We start from the raw sequence: 24,268 nt of genomic DNA, 5'->3' as shown, positions 1-24,268 counted from the left end.
TTATATGCCTTATAGGTGTGATTCCGAGCTATATAGATGTTATGTAATGAATTTAAGTGGTTTGGAGCTTTGAAGTCTGAGTAATAGCTCAAGAAATTAAGCCGGGATCGCGTTCGGGGATCAACGGATGATAAAACAACAAAACGAAAACTCGAAGAGGCATATTGCGCACTGTCTAGTAAAATAGAAATAACCTTTTACTCAAAACTCCATTTGAGCTCTACAATATATGGTTGGAAAGCTAACTCAAAGGGCTACAACTTTCATGTTTTACGTTTTTCCAAATTCCAAACAGAACAGGGTCAAAAACCGCGACCGCGGCAGAACCGCGGCAGAGGGCAGTCGCGGACAACTGAAGAATCTGAGAGTGTGTTTGGCCGCGGTTCCGGCGCGACCGCGGTGGAACCGCGGCAGGACACGGGATTTTAAGGGACCAAAGTGCAAAACACGGGATTTTAAGCCCTAAACCCTATATTAAACCAAGGAAGTCGGCCAAGAATTAAAAAGGGACATATTTTTGACATAGATTTGACCTAAGGAGACAGAGACACAATAGGAGGAAGGCTTGGGAATTCTTCTACAAGTTTTTTCTTTCCTCTTCCTATTTTTCATTGTTGGTTATGACTTTTAGTATTGTAGTTTTACATACTATTATGAATAGCTAATTTGTTATCTAGAGTTTTGATAGAACCTTTTGTAGGATAAATTCTTGTTATGTTTTTATATAATTGAGCCGTAGTATAATCTCTATTTGTTCAACTACGTTCTTATTGTAGTTAATTGAAGAGCTCTCAATTAGCTGTGCCTATTTAGTATGCATAACTCGGGAGAGAGTGCATATTTAGGTAATTGTTGAACAACACCACTCCCAGAGTATATGAGGGATCAATAACCGAGGGTTTAAAGGCGGGATTAGGGATAACGAAGCCTTGGGTGCGATCTGAAGTGAGCTGTATCAAAAGCCAGCTAGCGTAGCTCGGGAGAGTGCGTCTAGTAAATTGTCGTGATTACTCGGGAGAGATTTACGGTAATAAGAGTGCTCATGATCGGTAGAGAATACTTAGGCGAAATTATAGAAGACATAGCGGGAAGGATTCCGACAATTGGGGAAATCATAACTCTAGACCTCCTTAATCTTGTCTCTAACTCTTAGTATCTTTAGTTGTTAATTTATTATTTTAATTTGTTAATCAATTAGTTAAACACAAGAATCTAAATATCTATAAGTTAGGAACTGTTCAAGCTTGTCTTCTTGGTGATAGTGAACAGCTGTAGCTAAGCCTTAGTTCTCTGTGGGATTCGACTCCGGACTTGTAAACCGGATTATATTTGCAACGACCGCATTGTCCTTTTTTTAAGGCATAGTTGGGCGTGATCAAATTTTGGCGCCGTTGCCGGGGAACTAATGGTGTAGCTGTAGGTGTACATATTGCTAGGTTTCAAGTTTGAACTTTTATTTTTATTTTTTATATTTGATTTTTTTTTGTTTTACTTGTTGATTTAAAAAAAACATGGCATCATTGAATTATGAAATTTTTTATGTTGGTAATTCTACTTTTAATCCTCCTTACGAATATTGTGATGAAAACTACCCTTGGCAAAATTATCAAAATATTCCCGAAAGCGAGTTATGTGCACCAACTCAATCTTATGTGTGGAATGTGTGTGATATGTGTGGTGGTCAAGATGGTCACTTTCATGGTTGTGCTTATATTTCTTATCTCCCCCAACCCCTTATTATGATGATTCTACGTTTTCTTGTGAGGATAACAGGAACAAAGAACCTAGGGAAGCTGACTTAAAGAAGATCGAAGATATGTTAAAGTGCATTATAGAACAACAAAGTAAAATATAGCTGCAGGTAGAAAGGCAAGATGAAACTGTTCGCAACTTAGAGGCTCAAGTGAGTCAACTAGTTGAAGCTTTTAATGCTCAATATGTCAATATTATGGATAGTAGCCGGGAGCAATTTGCATTAGAGACGGAAATTGAGGTGCCAATGGAGGGATCCAAAGTAGAACCCCAACACTCTAACCATCTAGATTTTGAGGATGCCGATGTCGTAGAGGAGATACTAGAGTCAACCAAGGATATTGAGGATACATATTTAGTTGACTCTATTGTCATTAGTGTTGAGAATGTAGACTGTCCCAATGTTCATGTAGTTGAGCGCATTGGTCCTCACTCCAAGCATTTTTCCACATTGTGTTTAGATGATGATATGAAAATAGAGTCGTCCGAGCCACTTGAGGAGTCAAGGAATGAGGAACAAAGTGCTTACATTCTGGAATTCTTCTTTCCAGAAAGTCGGGATTACACACCTCATCTAAAGGCCAAGAAGTGCAGAATACTACATTATTTTATTGGGCCAGTCAGATTCGTTCCACCGCCCCATGACCATAATCATAAGCTTGAATCAAAAATTGGGGTTCAATTCATAAACTCGAGGTGGAGGTAAAAAGTGATCCGCATCGTGCCGCGACGTTAAATCAAGCGCTTGTTGGGAGGCAACCTAACTTTATTGTTTTCTTTTATTTATTTTTTTATTTTTTTAATTGTATTATTTTTGTAGTGTCAATTTTTTATTTTCTAGGAGCATGGAAAGCAAAGGTATTGGAAGGATGCAACAGCAAACCAAATGGTTGAAACTAAGTGTGAGGTACCCGCACAAAGGACCAAACTTGGGATAAGTCTGAGTACCCCATGAGCTGTTAATATTTCGGCCTTTGGCCTACCAGGGAGTCTCTTTTACCCTTTTTATTAGTTATGGTGTGCATTAGGGACAATGCACAATTTTAAGTGTAGAGTGAGAAGATTGTCTGGGTGACTTTCTATGCTATTTTAGTTGTGTTAGTTTAATTGAAAACAATTTTTTTTAAATAGAAAAGATTGGACTTTTCCCGACGATGGATCTATTAGACAATTTTCTTGAGGGATTTAAGTCTAAAGAAAAAGTACAAAAAGATTTTCTTTTGTTAGGTAGTGTAATAATTACCCCTTGGTTTTTCTTTAAACCACGGTTCTTTTTCAAGGGTTTTATTTGAACCGAGGTTAGTTAGTTTTTTTTTTTAGGAGTAGGAGCCATTGTGTTGTGTTTTGAAGTGAAGCAATATCTCTTGACTTTGTTATGCCTTGAGAATAGTGAGTACTTTGGTTGTGACGCTTAGGCTCAGTTTTTGACTCTTGTAGAAGTACCTTAAATTGTATGATCTTAACTTTGCTTAACTGCTTTGACTAGAGTGTCTTGATGATCCAATCTTGAGTGAGTCATGTGCCATGTATGTGTAAGAATTTGTTGTATTCTGTGCATTGCATTTGATGCCTAGAACTTGCCCCGTGTGTTTGCAAAGCGAAATAGTAGTTTTATTCAGTCTAGGAAGTGATATAGGCATTTCTTTGTTGAGCCAGATATGTATATTTTACCCACCTAATTGTTATGTATCGTAGTTAACCCCTTTGAGCCTATAATCTTATTTCTTTGGCAACCACATTACAAGCCTTACCCATTTGTTTGAATTAACCATCTATTTGAACCATTGTAACCTCTCATGAGCACTTGAATTGTTTATGAACTTTGTAAAAGCTAAAGTGTGAGTTGGTTGGTTTGGCTTTTGAGTGGAACTAATGAAATAAGGAGAAAGGGTGCATTGATTTGAAGAGCAAGAGCCACTCGAATTGACAAAGAAAAGAAAAAAAATAGTTTCATTGCTTTGAAAAAAATATATTCTTTGATAGTGGTGACTCTTGATATAATTGTGCTTAAATAATTTGGGAGTTGATGTATATTGATGTGAAGGTGGAGTTTGACTTGACATAAGTATGAGGTTTGAATGTTAAAGTATATGTATTAAAGTGCTTAGGGAGGTGTAGTCACTCTTATATCTAAATGTATCCTACCCGTCTCGTAGCCTACATTACAACCAAATAAAGTCCTAATTGATCCTAGATTGAATGAGCTCGATTAGTGGAGTAGTACATTACGGGCAAGCTTATGGTGCATCTTTTATGGCATATGAATGTTATTTTTGAGAGTGAGTGAATTCTTTCTATCTTGAGTTCCTAAGTGTTCTTAAATTTTATTGTGTGGAACTACTCTCTTTTATTGTGTGAGGGCACTTGATTCATGAAGGAAAGGTAATGTCAGTAACCTCTATGTTAGAGTAAGTAGGTGAATCGTTAATAATGCGTGGTACTTGTGAGTCAAATCTTGAGGTGAAGATGTTACGCTTTTGTGCTTAGTCTACTTTAAATACTCTTGGTGCGATGAGTTAGGAGAATTGTTTAAAAAGGTCGTGTCTATAAAAAAAACTGTAGTTTGATTGCTCGAGGAAGAGCAATGGTTTAAGTGTGGGGTGTTGATGATAGGCTATAATTACGTATTTTAGTCTATTATTACACTCTAATTTACTGCACTTTAGTTGAATTTGCGCTTTAATCGCTAGTGTTTTGCACTAATTGTGTGTTTTATGCCTTATAGGTGTGATTCCAAGCTATATAGATGTTATGTAATGAATTTAAGTGGTTTGGAGCTTTGAAGTCTGAGTAATAGCTCAAGGAATTAAGCCGGGATCGCGTTCGGGGATCAACGGATGATAAAACAACAAAACGAAAACTCGAAGAGGCATATTGCGCACTATCTAGTAAAATAGACATAAATTTTTACTCAAAACTCCATTGGAGCTCTCCAATATATGGTTGGAAATCTAATCAAAGGGCTACAACTTTCATGTTTTACATTTTTCCAAATTCCAAACGGAACAGGATCAAAAGCCGCGACCGCGGCAGAACCGCGGCAGAACCGCGGCAGAGGGCAGTCGCGGACAACTGAAGAATCTGAGAGTGTGTTTGGCCGCGGTTCCGGCGCGACCACGGTGGAACCGCGGCAGGACACGGGATTTTAAGGGACCAAAGTGCAAAACACGGGATTTTAAGCCCTAAACCCTATATTAAACCAAGGAAGCCGGCCAAGAATTAAAAACGGGCATATTTTTGACATAGATTTGACCTAAGGAGGCAGAGACACAATAAGAGGAAGGCTTGGGAATTCTTCTACAAGTTATTTCTTTCCTCTTCCTATTTTTCATTGTTGGTTATGACTTTTAGTATTGTAGTTTTACATACTATTATGAATAGCTAATTTGTTATCTAGAGTTTTGATAGAACCTTTTGTAGGATAAATTCTTGTTATGTTTTTATATAATTGAGTCGTAGTATAATCTCTATTTGTTCAACTACGTTCTTATTGTAGTTAATTGAAGAGCTCTCAATTAGCTGTGCCTATTTAGTATGCATAACTCGGGAGAGAGTGCATATTTAGGTAATTGTTGAACAACACCACTCCCAGAGTATATGAGGGATCAATAACCGAGGGTTTAAAGGCGGGATTAGGGATAACGAAGCCTTGGGTGCGATCTGAAGTGAGCTGTATCAAAAGCCAGCTAGCGTAGCTCGGGAGAGTGCGTCTAGTAAATTGTCGTGATTACTCGGGAGAGATTTACGGTAATAAGAGTGCTCATGATCGGTAGAGAATACTTAGGCGAAATTATAGAAGACATAGCGGGAAGGATTCCGACAATTGGGGAAATCATAACTCTAGACCTCCTTAATCTTGTCTCTAACTCTTAGTATCTTTAGTTGTTAATTTATTATTTTAATTTGTTAATCAATTAGTTAAACACAAGAATCTAAATATCTATAAGTTAGGAACTGTTCAAGCTTGTCTTCTTGGTGATAGTGAACAGTTGTAGCTAAGCCTTAGTTCTCTGTGGGATTCGACTCCGGACTTGTAAACCGGATTATATTTGCAACGACCGCATTGTCCTTTTTATAAGGTATAGTTGGGCGTGATCAAATTTTGGCGCCGTTGCCGGGGAACTAATGGTGTAGCTGTAGGTGTACATATTGCTAGGTTTCAAGTTTGATTATTTTTATTTTTTATATTTGATTTTTTTTGTTTTACTTGTTGATTTAAAAAAAACATGGCATCATTGAATTATGAAATTTTTGATGTTGGTAATTCTACTTTTAATCCTCCTTACGAATATTGTGATGAAAACTACCCTTGGCAAAATTATCAAAATATTCCCGATAGCGAGTTATGTGCACCAACTCAATCTTATGTGTGGAATGTGTGTGATATGTGTGGTGGTCAAGATGGTCACTTTCATGGTTGTGCTTATATTTCTTATCTCCCCCAACCCCTTATTATGATAATTCTACGTTTTCTTGTGAGGATAACAGGAACAAAGAACCTAGGGAAGCTGACCTAAAGAAGATCGAAGATATGTTAAAGTGCATTATAGAACAACAAAGTAAAATACAGCTGCAGGTAGAAAGGCAAGATGAAACTATTCGCAACTTAGAGGCTCAAGTGAGTCAACTAGTTGAAGCTTTTAATGCTCAATATGTCAATATTATGGATAGTAGCCGGGAGCAATTTGCATTAGAGACGGAAATTGAGGTGCCAATGGAGGGATCCAAAGTAGAACTCCAACACTCTAACCATCTAGATTTTGAGGATGTCGATGTCGTAGAGGAGATACTAGAGTCAACCAAGGATATTGAGGATACATATTTAGTTGACTCTATTGTCATTAGTGTTGAGAATGTAGACTGTCCCAATGTTCATGTAGTTGAGCGCATTAGTCCTCACTCCAAGCATTTTTCCACATTATGTTTAGATGATGATATGAAAATAGAGTCGTCCGAGCCACTTGAGGAGTCAAGGAATGAGGAACAAAGTGCTTACATTCTGGAATTCTTCTTTCCAAAAAGTCGGGATTACACACCTCATCTAAAGGCCAAGAAGTGCAGAATACTACATTATTTTATTGGGCCAGTCAGATTTGTTCCACCGCCCCATGACCGTAATCATAAGTTTGAATCAAAACTTGGGGTTCAATTCATAAACTCGAGGTGGAGGCAAAAAGTGATCCGCATCGTGTCGCGACGTTAAATCAAGCGCTTGTTGGGAGGCAACCTAACTTTATTGTTCTCTTTTATTTATTTTTTTAATTGTATTATTTTTGCAGTGTCAATTTTTTATTTTCTAGGAGCATGGAAAGCAAAGGTATTGGAAGGATGCAACAGCAAACCAAATGGTTGAAACTAAGTGTGAGGTACCCGCACAAAGGACCAAACTTGGGAGAAGTCTGAGTACCCCATGAGCTGTTAATGTTTCGGCCTTTGGCCTACCAGGGAGTCTCTTTTACCCTTTTTATTAGTTATGGTATGCATTGGGGACAATGCACAATTTTAAGTGTGGGGTGAGAAGATTGTGTGAGTGACTTTCTATGCTATATTAGTTGTGTTAGTTTAATTGAAAACAATTTTTTTTAAATAGAAAAGATTGGACTTTTCCCGACGATGGATCTATTAGACAATTTTCTTGAGGGATCTAAGTCTAAAGAAAAAGTACAAAAAGATTTTCTTTTGTTAGGTAGTGTAATAATTACCCCTTGGTTTTTCTTTAAACCACGATTTATTTTCCAAGGGTTTTATTTGAACCGAGGTTAGTTAGTTTTTTTTTTTAGGAGTAGGAGCCATTGTGTTGTGAATTGAATTGAAGCAATATCTCTTGACTTTGTTATGCCTTGAGAATAGTGATTACTTTGGTTGTGACGCTTAGGCTCAGTTTTTGACTCTTGTAGAAGTACCTTAAATTGTATGATCTTAACTTTGCTTAACTGCTTTGACTAGAGTGTCTTGATGATCCAATCTTGAGTGAGTCATGTGCCATGTGTGTGTAAGAATTTGTTGTATTCTGTGCATTGCATTTGATGCCTAGAACTTGCCCCGTGTGTTTGCAAAGCGAAATAGTAGTTTTATTCAGTCTAGGAAGTGATATAGGCATTTCTTTGTTGAGCCAGATATGTATATTTTACCCACCTAATTGTTATGTATCGTAGTTAACCCCTTTGAGCCTATAATCTTATTTCTTTGGCAACCACATTACAAGCCTTACCCATTTGTTTGAATTAACCATCTATTTGAACCATTGTAACCTCTCATGAGCACTTGAATTGTTTATGAACTTTGTAAAATCTAAAGTGTGAGTTGGTTGGTTTGGCTTTTGAGTGGAACTAATGAAATAAGGAGAAAGGGTGCATTGATTTGAAGAGCAAGAGCCACTCGAATTGACAAAGAAAAGAAAAAAAATAGTTGCATTGCTGTGAAAAAAATATATTCTTTGATAGTGGTGACTCTTGATATAATTGTGCTTAAATAATTTGGGAGTTGATGTATATTGATGTGAAGGTGGAGTTTGACTTGACATAAGTATGAGGTTTGAATGTTAAAGTATATGTATTAAAGTGCTTAGGGAGGTGTAGTCACTCTTATATCTAAATGTATCCTACCCGTCCCGTAGCCTACATTACAACCAAATAAAGTCCTAATTGATCCTAGATTGAATGAGCTCGATTATTGGAGTAGTACACTACGGGCAAGCTTATGGTGCATCTTTTATGGCATATGAATGTTATTTCATAGAGTGAGTGAATTCTTTCTATCTTGAGTTCCTAAGTGTTCTTAAATTTTATTGTGTGGAACTACTCTCTTTTATTGTGTGAGGGCACTTGATTCATGAAGGAAAGGTAATGTCAGTGACCTCTATGTTAGAGTAAGTAGGTGAATTGTGAATAATGCGTGGTACTTGTGAGTCAAATCTTGAGGTGAAGATGTTACGCTTTTGTGCTTAGTCTACTTTAAATACTCTTGGTGCGATGAGTTAGGAGAATTGTTTAAAAAGGTCGTGTCTATAAAAAAAGTGTAGTTTGATTGCTCGAGGAAGAGCAATGGTTTAAGTGTGGGGTGTTGATGATAGGCTATAATTACGTATTTTAGTCTATTATTACACTCTAATTTACTGCACTTTAGTTGAGTTTGCGCTTTAATCGCTAGTGTTTTGCACTAATTGTGTGTTTTATGCCTTATAGGTGTGATTCCGAGCTATATAGATGTTATGTAATGAATTTAAGTGGTTTGGAGCTTTGAAGTCTGATTAATAGCTCAAGGAATTAAGCTGGGATCGCGTTCGGGGATCAACGGATGATAAAACAACAAAACGAAAACTCGAAGAGGCATATTGCGCACAGTCTAGTAAAATAGACATAACTTTTTACTCAAAACTCCATTTGAGCTCTACAATATATGGTTAGAAATCTAACTCAAAGGGCTACAACTTTCATATTTTAAGTTTTTCCAAATTCCAAACGGAACAGGGTCAAAAGCCGCGACCGCGGCAGAACCGCGGCAGAGGGCAGTCGCGGACAACTGAAGAATCTGAGAGTGTGTTTGGCCGCGGTTCCGGCACGACCGCGGTGGAACCGCGGAAGGACACGGGATTTTAAGGGACCAAAGTGCAAAACACGGGATTTTAAGCCCTAAACCCTATATTAAACCAAGGAAGCCGTCCAAGAATTAAAAAGGGACATATTTTTTACATAGATTTGACCTAAGGAGGCAGAGACACAATAGGAGGAAGGCTTGGGAATTCTTCTACAAGTTTTTTCTTTCCTCTTCCTATTTTTCATTGTTGGTTATGACTTTTAGTATTGTAGTTTTACATACTATTATGAATAGCTAATTTGTTATCTAGAGTTTTGATAGAACCTTTTGTAGGATAAATTCTTGTTATGTTTTTATATAATTGAGCCGTAGTATAATCTCTATTTGTTCAACTACGTTCTTATTGTAGTTAATTGAAGAGCTCTCAATTAGCTGTGCCTATTTAGTATGCATAACTCGGGAGAGAGTGCATATTTAGGTAATTGTTGAACAACACCACTCCCAGAGTATATGAGGGATCAATAACCGAGGGTTTAAAGGCGGGATTAGGGATAACGAAGCCTTGGGTGCGATCTGAAGTGAGCTGTATCAAAAGCCAGCTAGCGTAGCTCGGGAGAGTGCGTCTAGTAAATTGTCGTGATTACTCGGGAGAGATTTACGGTAATAAGAGTGCTCATGATCGGTAGAGAATACTTAGGCGAAATTATAGAAGACATAGCGGGAAGGATTCCGACAATTGGGGAAATCATAACTCTAGACCTCCTTAATCTTGTCTCTAACTCTTAGTATCTTTAGTTGTTAATTTATTATTTTAATTTGTTAATCAATTAGTTAAACACAAGAATCTAAATATCTATAAGTTAGGAACTGTTCAAGCTTGTCTTCTTGGTGATAGTGAACAGTTGTAGCTAAGCCTTAGTTCTCTGTGGGATTCGACTCCGGACTTGTAAACCGGATTATATTTGCAACGACCGCATTGTCCTTTTTATTAGGCATAGTTGGGCGTGATCAAATTTTGGCGCCGTTGCCGGGGAACTAATGGTGTAGCTGTAGGTGTACATATTGCTAGGTTTCAAGTTTGAACTTTTATTTTTATTTTTTATATTTGATTTTTTTTTGTTTTACTTGTTGATTTAAAAAAAAACATGGCATCATTGAATTATGAAATTTTTGATGTTGGTAATTCTACTTTTAATCCTCCTTACGAATATTGTGATGAAAACTACCCTTGGCAAAATTATCAAAATATTCCCGAGAGCGAGTTATGTGCACCAACTCAATCTTATGTGTGGAATGTGTGTGATATGTGTGGTGGTCAAGATGGTCACTTTCATGGTTGTGCTTATATTTCTTATCTCCCCCAACCCCTTATTATGATGATTTTACGTTTTCTTGTGAGGATAACAGGAACAAAGAACCTAGGGAAGCTGACCTAAAGAAGATCGAAGATATGTTAAAGTGCATTATAGAACAACAAAGTAAAATACAGCTGCAGGTAGAAAGGCAAGATGAAACTGTTCGCAACTTAGAGGCTCAAGTGAGTCAACTAGTTGAAGCTTTTAATGCTCAATATGTCAATATTATGGATAGTAGCCGGGAGCAATTTGCATTAGAGACGGAAATTGAGGTGCCAATGGAGGGATCCAAAGTAGAACTCCAACACTCTAACCATCTAGATTTTGAGGATGTCGATGTCGTAGAGGAGATACTAGAGTCAACCAAGGATATTGAGGATACATATTTAGTTGACTCTATTGTCATTAGTGTTGAGAATGTAGACTGTCCCAATGTTCATGTAGTTGAGCGCATTGGTCCTCACTCCAAGCATTTTTCCACATTGTGTTTAGATGATGATATGAAAATAGAGTCGTCCGAGCCACTTGAGGAGTCAAGGAATGAGGAACAAAGTGCTTACATTCTGGAATTCTTCTTTCCAGAAAGTCGGGATTACACACCTCATCTAAAGGCCAAGAAGTGCAGAATACTACATTATTTTATTGGGCCAGTCAGATTCGTTCCACCGCCCCATGACCATAATCATAAGCTTGAATCAAAACTTGGGGTTCAATTCATAAACTCGAGGTGGAGGCAAAAAGTGATCCGCATCGTGCCGCGACGTTAAATCAAGCGCTTGTTGGGAGGCAACCTAACTTTATTGTTTTCTTTTATTTATTTTTTTATTTTTTTAATTGTATTATTTTTGTAGTGTCAATTTTTTATTTTCTAGGAGCATGGAAAGCAAAGGTATTGGAAGGATGCAACAGCAAACCAAATGGTTGAAACTAAGTGTGAGGTACCCGCACAAAGGACCAAACTTGGGATAAGTCTGAGTACCCCATGAGCTGTTAATGTTTCGGCCTTTGGCCTACCAGGGAGTCTCTTTTACCCTTTTTATTAGTTATGGTGTGCATTAGGGACAATGCACAATTTTAAGTGTGGAGTGAGAAGATTGTCTGGGTGACTTTCTATGCTATTTTAGTTGTGTTAGTTTAATTGAAAACAATTTTTTTTTAAATAGAAAAGATTGGACTTTTCCCGACGATGGATCTATTAGACAATTTTCTTGAGGGATCTAAGTCTAAAGAAAAAGTACAAAAAGATTTTCTTTTGTTAGGTAGTGTAATAATTACCCCTTGGTTTTTCTTTAAACCATGGTTCTTTTTCAAGGGTTTTATTTGAACCGATGTTAGTTAGTTTTTTTTTTGAGGAGTAGAAGCCATTGTGTTGTGAATTGAATTGAAGCAATATCTCTTGACTTTGTTATGCCTTGAGAATAGTGATTACTTTGGTTGTGACGCTTAGGCTCAGTTTTTGACTCTTGTAGAAGTACCTTAAATTGTATGATCTTAACTTTGCTGAACTGCTTTGACTAGAGTGTCTTGATGATCCAATCTTGAGTGAGTCATGTGCCATGTATGTGTAAGAATTTGTTGTATTCTGTGCATTGCATTTGATGCCTAGAACTTGCCCCGTGTGTTTGCAAAGCGAAATAGTAGTTTTATTCAGTCTAAGAAGTGATATAGGCATTTCTTTGCTGAGCCAGATATGTATATTTTACTCACCTAATTGTTATGTATAGTAGTTAACCCCTTTGAGCCTATAATTTTATTTCTTTGGCAACCACATTACAAGCCTTACCCATTTGTTTGAATTAACCATCTATTTGAATCATTGTAACCTCTCATGAGCACTTGAATTGTTTATGAACTTTGTAAAATCTAAAGTGTGAGTTGGTTGGTTTGGCTTTTGAGTGGAACTAATGAAATAAGGAGAAAGGGTGCATTGATTTGAAGAGCAAGATCCACTCGAATTGACAAAGAAAAGAAAAAAAATAGTTGCATTGCTGTGAAAAAAATATATTCTTTGATAGTGGTGACTCTTGATATAATTGTGCTTAAATAATTTGGGAGTTGATGTATATTGATGTGAAGGTGGAGTTTGACTTGACATAAGTATGAGGTTTGAATGTTAAAGTATATGTATTAAAGTGCTTAGGGAGGTGTAGTCACTCTTATATCTAAATGTATCCTACCCGTCCCGTAGCCTATATTACAACCAAATAAAGTCTTAATTGATCCTAGATTGAATGAGCTCGATTAGTGGAGTAGTACACTACGGGCAAGCTTATGGTGCATCTTTTATGGCATATGAATGTTATTTCTGAGAGTGAGTGAATTCTTTCTATCTTGAGTTCCTAAGTGTTCTTAAATTTTATTGTGTGGAATTACTCTCTTTTGTTGTGTGAGGGCACTTGATTCATGAAGGAAAGGTAATGTCAGTGACCTCTATGTTAGAGTAGGTAGGTGAATTGTGAATAATGCGTGGTACTTGTGAGTCAAATCTTGAGGTGAAGATGTTACGCTTTTGTGTTTAGTCTACTTTAAATACTCTTGGTGTGATGAGTTAGGAGAATTGTTTAAAAAGGTCGTGTCTATAAAAAAAGTGTAGTTTGATTGCTCGAGGAAGAGCAATGGTTTAAGTGTGGGGTGTTGATGATAGGCTATAATTACGTATTTTAGTCTATTATTACACTCTAATTTACTGCACTTTAGTTGAGTTTGCGCTTTAATCGCTAGTGTTTTGCACTAATTGTGTGTTTTATGCCTTATAGGTGTGATTCCGAGCTATATAGATGTTATGTAATGAATTTAAGTGGTTTGGAGCTTTGAAGTCTGAGTAATATCTCAAGGAATTAAGCCGAGATCGCGTTCGGGGATCAACGGATGATAAAACAACAAAACGAAAACTCGAAGAGGCATATTGCGCACAGTCTAGTAAAATAGACATAACTCTTTACTCAAAACTCCATTTGAGCTCTACAATATATGGTTGAAAAGCTAACGCAAAGGGCTACAACTATCATGTTTTACGTTTTTCCAAATTCCAAACGGAACAGGGTCAAAAACCGCGACCGCGGCAGAACCGCGGCAGAGGGCTGTCGCGGACAACTGAAGAATGTGAGAGTGTGTTTTGCCGCGGTTCCGGCGCGACCGCGGTGGAACCACGGCAGGACACGGTATTTTAAGGGACCAAAGTGCAAAACACGGGATTTTAAGCCCTAAACCCTATATTAAACCAAGGAAGCCAGCCAAGAATTAAAAAGGGGCATATTTTTTACATAGATTTGACCTAAGGAGGCAGAGACACAATAGGAGGAAGGCTTGGGAATTCTTCTACAAGTTATTTCTTTCCTCTTCCTATTTTTCATTGTTGGTTATGACTTTTAGTATTGTAGTTTTACATACTATTATGAATAGCTAATTTGTTATCTAGAGTTTTGATAGAACCTTTTGTAGGATAAATTCTTGTTATGTTTTTATATAATTGAGCCGTAGTATAATCTCTATTTGTTCAACTACGTTCTTATTGTAGTTAATTGAAGAGCTCTCAATTAGCTGTGCCTATTTAGTATGCATAACTCGGGAGAGAGTGCATATTTAGGTAATTGTTGAACAACACCACTCCCAGAGTATATGAGGGATCAATAACCGAGGGTTTAAAGGCGGGATTAGGGATAACGAAGCCTTGGGTGCGATTTGAAGTGAGTTGTATCAAAAGCCAGCTAGCGTAGCTCGGGAGAGTGCGTCTAGTAAATTGTCGTGATTACTCGGGAGAGATTTACGGTAATAAGAGTGCTCATGATCGGTAGAGAATACTTAGGCGAAATTATAGAAGACATAGCGGGAAGGATTCCGACAATTGGGGAAATCATAACTCTAGACCTCCTTAATCTTGTCTCTAACTCTTAGTATCTTTAGTTGTTAATTTATTATTTTAATTTGTTAATCAATTAGTTAAACACAAGAATCTAAATATCTATAAGTTAGGAACTGTTCAAGCTTGTCTTCTTGGTGATAGTGAACAGTTGTAGCTAAGCCTTAGTTCTCTGTGGGATTCGACTCCGGACTTGTAAACCGGATTATATTTGCAACGACCGCATTGTCCTTTTTATAAGGCATAGTTGTGTGTGATTAGCTGTACTTGCCAAATTGTAATTCGAGATCGCGTATCTTTGTGTATTGCTCTGTGGAGTATGTTTTTCTAGAGTATCAAATTTTATCCAGAAATATGATCTTCTGGGGAAGTTGGTGTATTAGAACTCGAGTTGTAATGTGACGCAATTTGATTTTACAGTGAGTTTGCAAAACGCTTAAAGGTTGATATCTTTGTTTGGGCTATAACATTTACGTAGTTAAAAAAAATTATTTATTTATCATGATTAAAATTTTAAATTTAAAGTTAATTTCTTTTCGAATATAGAAGTGTGTCATTCTTCTTGTATGAGTTATAAGAAAGGTGTGCATATAAATTGAAACTGAGGAGTAAATTGAAACTGAGGAGTACGTTAGTACATTTTGACAGGTTTTCCTTTCAATTAAGACTTTTCTATTCAACAGCATCAGTATAGTATTATTTTTCGAGTTGAGATCGGCACGATTTATTCTGATCGTTGGCTCTATTTTTTGTTTTTCAAGAGATGACTCCTAGGAGTATCTAGTGGTTAAACTTTCCAAATTCAGAAGGGGCGATCATATTGCTTCCTTGTAAGCTGTAATACAAGTGATATACAAATGGTAAAATTTATCTACATCGGATGTTACACCAAATAATATGATTATGAGCATTAATGAAGAGAAAGGTGTGTTTGGCGGTTGCTCGTTAAGGAGGATATCGATAGAATGGGTGAATGTACAATCAGCATTGTAATTACGGTGGAACAAAGAATTGGAATTTGACAGGGAATAACTCAAAATCAACATTATTTTTTGTATGTATTTTCTTGACAGGCTAAGACTGCGGCTTATGGTCGTATGTACGAGGAACTAAGGAAAAAAGCGGGGAATTATTCCGGCTGGCCAAGACGAGAGAAAGGAAAGCTCGGGTTTTGGACCAAGTGAGATGCATCAAGGACGACGATGGTAGAGTATTGATGGAAGATGCCCAGATTAGGAGGAGATGACAGACTTACTTTCATAAACTTTTGAATGAAGAAGGGGATCGGGATATTATGCTAGGTGAACTAGAGCATTCCAAGAGTCACCGTGACTTTGGGTACTGCAGGCACATCAATGTTGAGGAGGTTGTGGGAGCTATGCGTAAGATGAGTAGGGGCAGAGCGACCGGGCCAGATGAAATTTTGGTGGAATTTTGGAACTGTGTGGGGAGAGCAGGTTTGGAGTGGCTGACTGGGTTGTTTAATTTTATTTTTAAGGCAAAGAGGATGTCGGATGAGTGAAGGTGGAGAATGGTGGTTCCGTTGTATAAGAACAAAGGTGATATCTAGAGTTGTAGCAATTATAGGGGTATCAAATTACTGAATCATACCACGAAAGTTTGGGAGAGGGTGATTGAAGCGAGGGTGAGGATGATGGTGTATGTATCCGACAACAGGGTTCAGGTTCATGTCGGGTTGTTCTACTACGGAAGCTATACACCTTGTTAGGAGGTTGGTGGAATAGCACAAGGAGAGGAAGAAGGATATGCACATGGTGTTTATTGACCTAGAGAAAGCGTATGACAAGGTTCCTAGAGAAGTTCTCTGGAGATGCTTGGAGGCAAAAGGTGTGTCAGTTGCCTACAGTAGGGCGATTAAGGACATTTATGATGGGGCTAAGACTCGGTTAAGACAGTAGGAGGCGACTCTAAGCATTTTTCGGTTGTTAGGGGGTTACACCAATGTTCTACGCTCAGTCCGTTCTTATTTGCCCTGGTGATGGACGCGTTAACACACCATATTCAAGGGAAGGTGTCATGGTGTATACTATTCGCTGATAACAAAGTTCTAATTGATGAGTCGCGAGTCGGTATTAACGAGAGACTAGAGGTTTGGAGACAGACTCCTGAGTCTAAGGGTTTCAAGCTTAGCAGGACGAAGACGGAATACCTGGAGTGTACGTTCAGCGCTGTGCCGAGGGAAGTGGGCGTGGATGTGAGGCTTGAATCACAGGTCATCCCAAGTAGAGGTAGCTTCAAGTACCTTGGGTCGGTTATCCAGGGAGGGAGAGGGAGGGGAGATCAATGATGATGTCACACACCGTATTGGGGTGGGATGGATGAAGTGGAGGTTAGCATTTGGTGTCCTGTGTGACAAGAGAGTATCACTGATACTTAAAGGTAAATTCTATAAAGCGGTGGTTAGACCGACCATGATGTATGGGGCTGAGTGTTGGCTTGTTAAGAACTCTCATATCCAAAAGATGAAAGTATCATAAATGCGGATGCTGAGGTGGATGTGCGGGAACACTAGGATAAGATTAGGAATGATGATATGCGGGAGAAGGTGCGCGTGGCTCCCATTGATGACAAGATGCGGGAAGTGAAGCTCAGATGGTTCGGGCATGTACAGAGGAGAAGCCCAGATGATCCGGTAAGGAGGTGTAAGCGACTGGCTGTAGAGAAGCTCAAATTGTGTTTTACTACTCTTTCGTTTCTTATAGTGCTGGGTTTATTTACTGGCAATTGTTACTTTGCATCTATCTTCTGGTTTTCATGTTGTTGCTATTTTTCCTATGATTTCTATGGTGGTACTGATATTGTCTCCTTTTGTCTTCTTGGGCCGAGCTCTACTCCTTCAAAGTAGGGGTAAAGTCTGCGTACACACTACCCTTCCCAGACCTCACCAGTGAAATTTCACTTGTCATTGTTATTGTTGTTTCTTGATAGACTCTTGCTGGCTTCTCTATACGTCTTATAATGACGCCAGGCAGGCGTCATACTCCTCTTGAAATTACCATAGACATACTTATTTATTGCTTCTTCTTTTTTTGGGCAGAAAGTTCTAACCAATACTGAATCTAATACTAATGGTCCGTGTACACATTATAGAATTAAGTAGGTAATTTATGGTCAATGTTGTTAAATATTACTTTCTCCGATCCACGACCAATTTGATTTAGGCACACTCATTAAGAAAATACTAAATTCTAAACGAAAATAGTTAGTGTGACTAAACTACCCTTCATTAAATGTTGCACCATAGTTATAGTAGTAGTACTTACTTCTCTTCTCAAATGTGAGGAGTAAATGACTTTTTAGGGAAACGTACGTAAGGATATTTTTAGAAAAACAAATTACATTTTTTCTTGATTATATAAATAGACACTTATTTTGGACCAAAAGAATAGAATAAAAAAGTAAATTGGTCACTTATTATGGATCGGATTAGTAGTTAGTACACGAATGATCCAAAAGAATAGCCGAAGGCAAATATGGACGTAACACCTAAGATTTGATCTTTACCTAAATTCGGAAGCTTTTAAATGCTACCTATATCATAGGAACTATCTGTGCCTTCCTATAACGGCAAGGTGTAGGAAAAATAATTACTACGTAAAATTTTAGTTGAAATTTCCAACAACTCTTAGGCAGCAGTTCAGTTGGTTTTTCTTCAAAGTATTTGTTAGATCCATCCAAAAGAGAAGACTCCAAGCGTGTCAAAATTCCAATGTCCGGCCGTTTCCCTCTTTAATAAAGTTAGTAAAATGAAAGATCACCAACTCTGCGTGATTTCCCTAGAACTATGCGTGGTTTTGTCTCTCTCATTTATTACTTTATGTTTAGTTCAAGAATTAATTATTATTTTTTCTCTCTTTCAGGAAAGCTTTCAAGTGCAAAACTTTCTACACATAATTCCTAGGTAACCATGTCTCTTGAACTAATTTTGCCAAATCCCTTTGGAACCTATCCAAAAATAAAATGTGGAAAATTGACATTTTTTGAGGATACTCTTGATTTACTACTCTTAAATTTTTCTTAATAACGATGAAACAGGAATTCAGAGCTTACGTATAACTCATTTACTTATTATTCAGGAACCATGTTTCGGAGAAAGCTTTGCCCCACGAGTCAGGCAAATGATTCTGCTAGCCGTGATGCAAAGGTAACAGGCAATCTCAGAAAAATGCAATCTTGCTTGTTTGTGATTTCTTTTAAACGCTTGTTTACTTTCAAGTATTCTTCAAATTAACCCGTACGACATATATAGTATTATAAAGATAGAACGTTTACAAGTTAAACTAACAAGTACTCTATTATTAGGCTAGTATTTCCACCTTGAAATAACCTGCAGCTGAATTAGTAATTACGTATTTACTACTCTGACGTTACAGAACAGGAACTAATTTTCTTAGTCAAAACAGGTTAGCCAGTTAAGGGCTGCTCTTGGACCTCTATGTGGACGTAGCTTACAGTTCTGCACCGATGCGTGTCTGAGGCGATACTTAGAAGCACGAAACTGGAAACTTGACAAGGCAAAGAAAATGCTTGAAGACACTCTCAAGTGGAGATCTACCTATAACCCTGAAGAAATTCGATGGGTAAGTCTTGTCTGTATTGAACCCCAAAGGGTTTTGATTATTGCTGCACTAAGTATTACTACTAGAGCAACTTCGTTTTTTTTTGTCGTCAACTTAGCTTCTGTCACTTGGTATAATCTTGGAATATGATTCTGAAATGGCGATGTCGCACTTTATCAGCATGAAAAGTAGCACATGAAGGTGAAGGTGAAACTGGCAAAGTGTCCAAAGCCAATTTCTGTGACCGACTAGGCGGACTCGTACTTATAATGAGACCTGGGAAACAGGTTAAATACTCTTGATATCTTACCTTTAAATAAAATCCATTCTATATCTGATATCAAATGGTTAACATTCTCAATTCTCATTGCTCTACTTAAGCGATAACAGAATACATCATCTCCAGAAGGTAACATTCGTCATCTAGTCTATCTGTTGGAGAATGCTATCTTTAACCTACCAGAAGGCCAAGAACAAATGTCTTGGTTGATTGACTTCAACATATGCTCATTAAACACCAACATTTCCGTTAAAACTGCTCGTGATGTCATTTACCTTTTGCACCCCGAGAGGGTTGCTATAGTTGTTCTTTATAGTCCGCCTAGATTTTTCGAGGCATTTTGGAAGGTTAGATTCTTCCCTCTTCATTAAAAGTTTAAGGAAGACCCCTTTTTTTTGACAAGTCAATACAATCTGTTCATTGTTCTGCAGGTTGTAAAATATTTAATTGATGCAAAAACATTTGCGAAGATAAAGTTTGTGTATCCGAATAACAAAGAGAGCACGGAGTTGATGAAGATATTTTTCGATGCTGAGAATCTTCCAAGAGAATTTGGGGAGAAAGCTACATTGAATTACGATCATGAAGAATTTTCAAGATTGATGGCTAAGAAGATGTTAAAACTGCTAAATTTTGGGGCTTTGACGATTTGCCATCCCATACAAATGGCAATGGACGCTCCAAAGCAGCAGAAGTAACGCCTGTGCCCGTGAGTGTTGCATCAAGCTGCAAGCGAACCAGAGTTCAGTTGTCTATAATAGCAACTACCAGTGTATGGTTTAAACAGTGTATTATGTTGTGCATCGTCAATGCTTTAAAAGGCAATCCCTATGTTTAATTCAGTTCTTCCATAATTAATGGCAAAATAACTTAATACCCCCTAAACTTGGCATGCATTATTGGTTACATTCTTGAACTATATATGGTCTTAATTACCCCTCTATGCTTAGTTATTGAATTCGATAGTGGTTACCCCCTTGGATGGTCTGATCCCAGGAAAGTGGCATGTGAATTACCCCTCTATGCTTAGTTATTGAATTCGATAGTGGTTACCCCCTTGGATGGTCTGATCCCAGGAAAGTGGCATGCACTTGCCTGCCATGTGAATTTTTCTTTCTATGTGGCATTTTTTTGTAAAATAAAATATATTTTAAAATTTTTAGATAACTCTTTTCAAATAAAATTTATAATAAAACTTGGATAGAACTACATTATTTAGGATAATTTTTTTATTTGGCTAAAAATAATAATGTTTTAGTTTGTTTGTTTTTTTTTTGAATTTGACCTGAAAATAAAGATTATTAAAATTGAAATAAATAGTCAAGGCATCTAAAAAGTTATAAAAAAAATACAAAGCTTGAAATTTATAATTTTGGCTATAATTTTTTATATAGCTCTAAATTATGGTGCTCTAAAAATATATTTTTTTACAGATTTTACTTGAATATACGGTTGAAATAAATAATCATTGCATCAAAAAAAGAAATAAAAAGAGTGTACAATTGCAAGTTCATTATTTTGGCTATACTTTTTTTATTTGGTAAAAAATAGTGGAGCTATGGCCAATTCTTTTTTATTGGTTTGACTCGAAAATAAAAAATACATAATTAAATTAAATAGACATTATATATAAAGAAAAAAATAGGAAATATACACAACTGGTACTCTGTTATTTTTGCTAAAAGTTTTTTATTTGGCTAAAATGATGGAGTTCCTACCAAACGTTTTACAAATTCAACCAAAAAGCAACAAAAAAAAAATATGCAGTTGGAACAAATAGACATTATATCTTAGAAGAAATTAAAAATAATGAAAGTTAAAGTAAAGCCCACATTTTATGTTAAGATGAAGAAATACTTAGTTGTAATAATTAAATCATTATATACGACTATATGACAATTAAAAGTTAAAAAATAACCTATTTGAAAGGGTCAAAATTATCCCTGTACTATCGAATATTATTTAAAAATATCCTTCGTTATACTATTTGGTCAATTGTGTCCATGCAGTTATATTATTGTTCGAGTCTACCCCTAACTTAGACGTCTGGCCACGTAATTAACCCATCTCCAATTTAAAATACCCGATTCATCTCTTATCCGCTCCGTTACCCGACTCTAAACCCCCCAACTAACATAACTCCACCAAATACGAGCAGGTTTCCGAAGTTGCTCCAAGCAATCATTAAATGGATTTTTTGACGTTGTTCCTAACAATTATTATTTGAACAAATGAATGAAAATGAGATTAAGTTGGGAGGACAATTAAACAGAAAGTTCAACACGTGATTGTGCTTTCTTATTAGCAGAAGTCTTAAGCAAATTTTTGCACAGTGGCCGAAAAGATTTCTATTAACACAGAGCAGATTTCTAAAGGTCACCAGAAATTTTTTTTATTAACATGAGCATATATTTAAAGGTCATCAGAAATCCAAAAATAACGAGCACATCCAAGAATTTTTAGTGGGATCTGGCAAGGATCCATTTTCCAACTAAATTCAAAAAATTCTGAAACCTCCCAAGTTTTTAGATCTAACAAATTGCAAAAAAGAAAGAGAAAATGACTAAAAAAATGAAAGAGGATGGGAGTGAGGCAGTGGTATTTTAGCTATTTTTTTGTCAAGATCTGTAATGGATCTAGCCGGTTTTCATTGGTTGAAAATATCAAGGGGAAAATAGTGAGAGAATACAGGTAGATGGTGGTGGTGTTCTTCTGATTTTTCCGGCAAGTTTCACCGGTTCCGTTTGCTGGTTTGGTGAAATGGGGTTGCTGTTTGGATGACGAAACATGAAAAAGAGGGCGCCGGTACAGTAAAGGTTAGTACTGCCTGGAGAAATTTTCCAGTGAGCTACCATTTCCGGCGATTTTGGTGTAATGTGAGGGAAGAGAATGATGTTGGGGTCATGTCTGGTGGGTTATTTTGGAGGTAGAGGGGTTTAGGGTCAAGTAACGGGGCGGATAAGAGATGAATCGGGTATTTTAAATTGGGGATAGATCAATTGAATTTGAGAGTGACACGTGGACAACCGTCTAAATTAGGGGTAGATTTGAACAATAGTATAACGGTAGGGACACAATTGACCAAATAGTGTCACACCTCCTTTTTACCGCCCGAGGGTGGATATAAGGGAGTTTTTCCAATTAAAGTGACATTATTCGAAATGGGATTATTTTATTTATTTTTCAGAGTCGCCACTTGGAATAGTTTATTTGGTGTCCCAAGTCACCGGTTTATTTTAAAATCCCAAATCGAGAAAATTTCGACTTTATTTTAAAAGCCTGCAAATCAGAAATTCTAAGTAAGGAATTCTGTTAACCCGGGAGAAAGTGTTAGGCATTCCCGGGTTCCGTGGTTCTAGCACGGTCGCACAACTATTAATATTTGGCCTATTATCTGATTTATTACATGTTTTAAACCTATTACGCATTTTTAACTTTATAACCGCTTTTAATTATTTAAAACCGCATTTTATGAAATTATTTCTTGAACAAGTTACGATTGTCGTACACTTGCCGTGTTGGAACACATTGCAAATCACGCTACATGAAATGCCCCCGTGATTTACAACATGTTTATTTTATTATTATTCGAAATTGTTATGATCGGGTCAAATGAAATGCGCACCCGAATTGGGGATTATGTACCATGACTATGCCCCGGGAACCGTACCCATAGTCACGATAGTTAAATAATCGCGCCTAAAGCAAACAATGATGTTCAAATTATTTTCTAAACTATTTTTGAGATTATTGCAAGGCTATTGCATTATGGAAAGATATGTAGTGTTTCATTAATATTTGGCCCATTACTATTTTGAAAGAAATCTGATTTTTAACCCCATCCATTCCAAATTAAAGGCAGCCCATTAAAATTGAGAGCTCAAGTCTTGAATAATGTGTAGAAAGCACTGAATTTGTCCCACTTCATTTGGAATATTTTCTATTGATTCTGACTCACCATATAAATACCTTATAAGATTATTTTTTCAATACAGAGAATATTTTTGTTCTTAACAATAGACAAGCAAACCAAGAAACAGAGCAACGAAAAATGAAATTTGACGAGCTATCAGTGTAACTATGACAATTAAGTTTAATTGGATGGTAATCCATAGCCGTAAATATCTTCATCACATAGCAATAGCATTGCAATAACATTCTGATTCCAAAAGGAATAAAGCAATTAGAACAGTAACAAATTCAAGTCATTGGTAGACTTAGAAACTCTAGTTCTTCATTAACAGTAGATATTGAAAATGGAAATGGAGTGCAACTTCAAAATTCCCATTTCTTCAGATCAAATCTAAAACCACATGCTATTTCTTTGAACCAACTAAAGAACACACACAAACTCAGTATGCACATATGTGGATTCTAAACCATTCTTTCGTAGACAAGCTAAATAACAACAATAATTCCATAATAAAGCGAATCTGAGAACAATTTTTATGGAAAACATACCTCGTTGCACAAGGTTCAAATTTAGAAAAGGGGAAAAGTCGAATAAAAGCCGAAATCGAAAACCGGAGCTCAGCAACAGTTTGGACAGCAGCGAAACGCCAAAATCCAGACCAAATAATGGTCTTCAATTGTTGAATTTGTGATTTCAATTGACTTCCTTCGTTGCTTGTTACAGAAGCAGCAATCACAGGTCGGGTAACACCACATGCTCGACCAAGAGCTTGCTTTGAGGGAACAAAAACATATGGGATATTCTTATCTTCAGCAAGGAGTGGGAGATGAAGAAGAGGGGTTGTTTTTGTGTCGTTCAAAAGTGATAGTAGAGAGCAGTCCTCCCTCTTTTGGGTAAACGGCACTGATACCTTCTTTTCTCAAAGGAGTGTTCTCTTCTTCTCATATCGTCTATTCTAGGTTTTTATTAAAGGCAAGGGGTTTGAGTAGGTTA

At 37.0% G+C, this 24,268-nt stretch overlaps 1 protein-coding gene and 1 long non-coding RNA gene across 9 annotated transcripts in view; one reads left to right on the top strand and one right to left on the bottom strand.

Annotated features, from left to right (window-relative positions):
• Positions 1-20,247, top strand: part of LOC104247357 (uncharacterized) — a 24,228-nt gene extending 3,981 nt beyond the window's left edge. For 3 of the 8 annotated variants that reach the window (XM_070168055.1, XM_070168054.1, XM_070168053.1), the window contains 6 exons: positions 18,384-18,424; positions 18,600-18,667; positions 18,927-19,103; positions 19,263-19,369; positions 19,473-19,709; positions 19,794-20,247. In XM_070168055.1, the coding sequence (XP_070024156.1) occupies positions 19,352-19,369; positions 19,473-19,709; positions 19,794-20,060 (522 nt within the window). In that variant the 5' untranslated portion in view covers positions 18,384-18,424; positions 18,600-18,667; positions 18,927-19,103; positions 19,263-19,351 and the 3' untranslated portion in view covers positions 20,061-20,247. Of the gene's footprint in view, positions 1-15; positions 731-4,477; positions 4,735-18,111; positions 18,261-18,383; positions 18,425-18,599; positions 18,668-18,926; positions 19,104-19,262; positions 19,370-19,472; positions 19,710-19,793 lie in introns of those variants that run through there. The other 5 variants (XM_070168056.1, XM_070168058.1, XM_070168057.1 and 2 more) reach the window with 5 other exon arrangements.
• LOC138886517 (uncharacterized) lies at positions 19,783-24,268 on the bottom strand. The gene is made up of 2 exons (XR_011405391.1): positions 23,824-24,268; positions 19,783-20,088 (listed from the first exon to the last, which is right to left on the bottom strand). It is a non-coding gene; the product is annotated as an uncharacterized lncRNA (long non-coding RNA).

Source organism: Nicotiana sylvestris, chromosome 2, assembly GCF_000393655.2.
Source record: "Nicotiana sylvestris chromosome 2, ASM39365v2, whole genome shotgun sequence".
NCBI lineage: Eukaryota > Viridiplantae > Streptophyta > Magnoliopsida > Solanales > Solanaceae > Nicotiana > Nicotiana sylvestris.
This window is presented reverse-complemented; position numbering and strand designations above follow the sequence as displayed.